The sequence below is a fragment of the Myiozetetes cayanensis genome, unplaced genomic scaffold (assembly GCF_022539395.1).
Source record: "Myiozetetes cayanensis isolate MyiCay16 unplaced genomic scaffold, myiCay2020 scf27, whole genome shotgun sequence".
Taxonomy (NCBI): Eukaryota; Metazoa; Chordata; class Aves; order Passeriformes; family Tyrannidae; genus Myiozetetes; species Myiozetetes cayanensis.
The window spans coordinates 147,640-152,913 of NW_026087488.1; the positions used below are offsets into that span (position 1 = coordinate 147,640).

A 5,274-nucleotide genomic window follows, 5' to 3' on the forward strand; every position below is an offset into this window, starting at 1 on the left:
TAACAATGCTAAGTAAAGCTATTACAAAACTGTCTATGCTACATAATAAATTGCATTAGGTGTTTATTAGTCTCTAAAGGAGCTGATGAAACAAAAACTACCGTAGTCATTTGATAAATCCATATTAAAGGGAGACACATCCAGAGCCAAACCTACACAAGGCTTCATTCCTCTCCCGTAAATAGTTCACTGACACTGAGTACACCTTATCATCACTACTCCACATGCTTTTCATTTTACAGAGGTGTTATTTTGCTGCTGCTGCTCAGCCAGTGCCTGCTGGAGGCGCATCCTTTTCCGGGAATAGTGCTGCCAGTGGAGGATCTGTTGCTCATCAATAAATTTGGCACACTGGGCATTGACCAGTTCTTTGCGGAAATGTTCATACTGGAGCAGCTCTAACATGTGCAAACACTGAGGATACCTGGATTAAAAATAAACACACATTAATACAGCTTTTTACAAGGGACACTAAATCTGGAGTCTCCAGTACTTCTGAAGGTCATTACTTTAGTTTTGTCATGTATGTGCTTTACCCAAGTGTGAAACCCCTTCAGCCTGCACACGTTCCACAGACTGCCTTGGTAACTGCAGCATCAGGCCATGAAACAAGGCCAGATAAGTTTACAAATGCACATTCCTGCTTGCTTAGAGAAGCTTCCCCAATGGCTCAGTTTGATACAGCAAATCCATAACAATTACAACACCTGTTTCCAGAGCCCGTTTAAAAAGAATGCGATAAAAAACGTTTTCCCAAAAATGGAAGGAATTTGCACATTTGCAAAAACACAAAGTCATCCTTTTTCTCATGTAAGCATCAACAATGCAAAATTAATCTTAAAATGCACTTATGGGGCCTAACTGAAGTAGTACCCTAATGTTCAACAGCTTTAAATCAATGGAAAGTGCAGATAAAGGCTGTAAAGGAAGATTCCACACACAACTCATGAGATACAAGTTTTATAATTTTGCTCATTCCTGCTACATTTGGACTGTTGGAAAGAGGAGAATCTATGCTGCTTATAACCCCATCAGGGAGGCCAAAGGTAAGGTTACAGGCAGAAACCAAACCCTGACATGCTGCTGTACAGTACATAACAGGAGGTCAATGCCAAACCATTAAAATGCAGAAACCTAAGGGATTTTATCACTTACTTCAGGTATTTTGCGTATTCAGGTTCTTTCCAATAAAGTAAATATTTAAGATAATTTACAAAAGCTTTGTCTTTGAAGTAGCCTCTTTGTGCAAGAACTGAAATAAAATGACAAGGAACTGTCAGTTACACATGGGTGAAAAAAATCTGCACGCATGAAGAATACCTATTCACAGAGTAAAAATTTTATCATTGCAATTGAATTTTTATAATTGATATTGAACAAATAAAAAATCCACAGGGAAAAGTAAGATTTTTATGTCAACAAAATGATAAATTACTCTCACCTCTCTAACAGTTTGCATCTTTCATACAATGGAACAGCTTTTTGAAACAGGAAATTTTTGACTGTAATATCAAAATTAGCAGGGAGTTAAGTATACTATCTGAAATCATTCACGATAGTAATATTCTTTTTGTGGATAAAGGAATGCTGTTAACATTACTGCTTAATAACAGACTTAAACTTATTTTTTCTCCACCAAATAGATGAGGTTTTTTGCATTTCAGCAAGTAAGACTTCGCATTAAAAAAAAAATCCACTTGTGAAACAGACAAATTATTTACAGACTACCTTTATTCTGTGAAAGACCCACTCCCTTTTCTTTGTTTAGCCCTCTCTCCCCTAGGAATATTAAATACCATTTAATATTAACCCCCCTAGGAATATTAAATACCATTAAACTATATTAACCTTAAGGTCCTGGTATTCAAGTACTCACAGTTGAGGTAGTTTGGATTTGCCAGACATTGAACAAACTCCAACTCCAGCTGGAATCGAAGTCGATTTCCTGTATCATCTGATACAAGAGAAAAACAGTAAGAACTGGACCCACACAACAGACTTGAAAGTAATCGCGGTCGGGGCGTCAACCGGGACAAACGCGGCCCCGGCCGGGGGCAGGAAAGTGCGGGGCCTTCTGGGGCTGCGGGCTCAGAGCGGCCCCAGCGCCCGTGCGGCCTCTCCCGGGCCGCGAGCGCTCAACCTGCGTGGTCCCAGCAGAGCCGGCGCTCCGAGGACCCGGAAGGCTCCGAGAGCGGCCCCGTCCCGGCCCCGCACCTGCGTCCATGTCCGGGCCGCGCGCACGAGATGGCGGTCGGCGCGCCCTCGCCACAGGCCCAGCGAGCGCGGCGAGGAGCACGCCGGGAGCGCGGTGGAGGCTGCCCGGCAACGCCGGGGCCGGGGCGGGTCCCTCTGCAGGGGCGGTGCTCGGGAGAACGTCCGTTCCTGTTCCCAGCCTTTCCTTGGCAGCGTCTGTGCTGCACAGCGTTTCGGTCCCCACGGACTGAAACAGCACCCCTTGGACAAGTGCTCCTCAGGTGTTGGGTTTCCCCAAACACGAGTGCCCCCAGTTCCCCGCACGCTGCTCGGAGCGAGCACTTCCCTCGTACCGATATCGCACAGAAACCTGTAGGCACTCAGGAACTGGAAGCTGAGCACGAGAGACAGGCGTCCCGTCCCTTCCGCGGGTGAGGGAGCAGGTCCTGCCGGGTTGCAGCAGCCGGGCATCGCGTATCTGTTCAGAGATCCCACTATGTCCTAATAAAACCCACGCTGAATATGCCACTGTACAAATTCCTTCCTTCTCGTGGTGCTCTGCTGCAGCTCACGGCAAACCCCGAAGAACTCAGAAATCACAGTACAAACCACTGTACTGGTAACAAACCGATTTTAAACGACCAACGTTCGGTTTTACATCATTCGCTTTGCCCCGAGGATCGCAGTTCCCACACCTGTTCCTGAATAGGAACAAGGGCCTCCTTTTGTCTGTGTGCCACAGAGGCTGGTCAGTCCCAGAGCCATCAGAAGGTGGCTCTGGGGTCAGTGTTCTAGGCCTGTTTTTTCCCCAGATAAACTTTAAGCTGGGAAGGATAAAAAGAGAAGGAACTTGTGTTTGTATTTGCAGAACATTCATCTTAGCTTTGTAATATACCAGTCACTGTTGATCACTTCCAGAGCAGAAGGTAGTGGAAAGACTCAACCCTAAAATACTAAGTTGTTTTGATTTATTATTTTCTTTTTGCATATTGGGCAAAAAGTTTTGGGCTTTGGGCTTTGTTTTGTTTTTCACAGTGACTTTACAGTCAGGCAAGGAGACTGTGTCAGCCTCTGCACTTAATTCTTCATTAATTAAAACACAACGCTCTCAGAGTAAAATCATTAAAAAACAAATGCTCCATTAGTGGGAAGCAGTCTCTACAGATGTACCTGTCTCATTTCTTCCCTTTTTAATTTTAAATTATTTTCTATTTTCATTTGTTGAACTATTTTGAGCTTTAGAGTTAGCAATTATCTATAATACTGTCTTTTCTTATGCAGTATGATTTTTTTCCCCTGGGAATTGGATCACAAAAACCATCTAAAAAGGATGTATGCATAGTTTTTTGTAATAAAATATGGTTGCTTTTTTAGACATTTTAGTGGTTGCAGAATACTACTATTACTATATCAAAACATAACAAGTCACTCCCCACTAAATACAGACTTCAGGCTAAAAGCAGAGATCAAATAGATCCCACGTGTCTGCACTGCTATTCTGGAATGTGATTTCTCTCCCAAGACCGACTTCAGAGGAGAGAATCCTAAAAAAGGATTGGTCACATGAATAAACTACTATGTAGGTTTGCCAGAGTTAAGTCAAACATCTCAATTCTTGTCCATCAAAACTAAGAACAAAATTGAAAGTCAAGATTGTAATATACTAACTAGAATTTTCTCAAGGAAAAGTTTTAAATTTTTTCTATTTTTTTCCTGTCAGATGAGTCAAACTTTTGGGGTATAATTGTTAACATATGACTGTGAGCCACAAATTTGTCATATTATTGTGTAACCAGGATGATATCGCTGCCTCAGTTTCTCCTTTCATAGGCACCAGACTGTCATTGCTGCTGTTGCCTGCCCAGAAAGGGGATGGCTTATGACAACAAGTATAACTTAACTCATTAGAACTGGCATAGAGACACAGCCCTTAAATGGAGCCACTTCTGGGACTTGAAGGCACCGAGGCTCCACAAGACACAGGAGACAATAGTGTTGTCTATCGTGTTGTTAGACCTTCAAAGTGTACACAGAGGAAGTGAGATGCTGCAAAAGGTTTATCTGTGACACTACAGTGCAGTGCATTTGCACCAGAGAGAAAAAAAGTCCAGCAATTTCATCACTGAAAACTGATCAAGTGGGATGAAGCAGTGAAGTGTTTTACTCAGTGTGTGAGACCCAAGATACCCCCTTTTGTTCACCCATATACCCACTGCTTTGGAATAGAATACAAACTGGTACTGACACGGACAACATGTGACAGGATTTTACCCATAGAATGCAAGATGGACTCCTGTAGACTGGAGAGCCTCCCACTTCAAATATGGTTAAATAACAGAGAGCAGAGTATGCATTATGTTATATTTATAACAAGCCAGTATGAAGTCTGCAATTTTTTTACTCCAATGCTATAATTGTAAGTCAATAGAAACAAGATCATAGTTTTCAGTGACTAAAACAATTGTCAGAACACACTTAATTAAAGGCTTAACTCTCCACTGAGTTCTCTTTTTTGAGATCAAGGAACCAGCAGGTAACGTGCATTTCAAAAGCCAGTCAGTGACAGTCGTGGTGGAACCACCTTAATTTGCAAATGCCAAACACCATCCAAGGGAGCTGTAAATTGGGTGAAATGGTGTAAAGAGACTGGCTTATTGCAGACACCAGCAGAGGTACTTCTGTGACTATGGTACTCCTCTAAATTCAGAAAGCCATTAGAATTCAAAGATAAATTCAAAATTAAATGTTGAGTGTCAGAAAGCATTTTATGTTTTTATTAATAAGTTGGTTAAAAATACATCAGGCTTCTATAGCATACCTGGACAGCAAGTGAATTTGAAGTCAGCCATTTGCCAGGAGCAATATGCTTTGACCCCAGGTATTGCTGCTGTTGGGAGCCCTTCCTAAGGTACTCTAAGGGAAGAATTACGCAGGATACATATGGGGACTGATCTGAAGGAACTCTTAACCCACTGAATGCCAAACAGGCTAGAAACAACTAATTCCCAGTAGTGAAGGAATGTAAAACTTCCCAAGTCCAAAATACATGGACAAGCTTGCAGAACAATAGAGTGTTATCTA

General features: G+C 42.3%; 1 protein-coding gene across 1 annotated transcript; it reads right to left on the bottom strand.

The window, feature by feature from the left end:
• Positions 1-46: 46 nt before the first annotated feature.
• Positions 47-2,326, bottom strand: MED31 (mediator complex subunit 31). The gene is made up of 4 exons (XM_050321724.1): positions 2,215-2,326; positions 1,877-1,954; positions 1,156-1,252; positions 47-424 (listed from the first exon to the last, which is right to left on the bottom strand). Exons 1-4 carry the CDS (start codon positions 2,222-2,224, stop codon positions 232-234), a joined length of 378 nt encoding a protein of 125 aa, XP_050177681.1. The 5' UTR covers positions 2,225-2,326; the 3' UTR covers positions 47-231.
• Between the last annotated feature and the right edge of the window lie 2,948 nt (positions 2,327-5,274).

Bases quoted from the DNA above. Each gene is read 5' to 3' on its own strand.
- MED31 (XM_050321724.1), bottom strand. The intron at 1,253-1,876 runs GTGAGTACTTGA...ATTTTATTTCAG, and splicing joins AAATCCAAACTACCTCAACT to TTCTTGCACAAAGAGGCTAC. The intron at 425-1,155 runs GTAAGTGATAAA...TTTTTAATCCAG, and splicing joins GAATACGCAAAATACCTGAA to GTATCCTCAGTGTTTGCACA.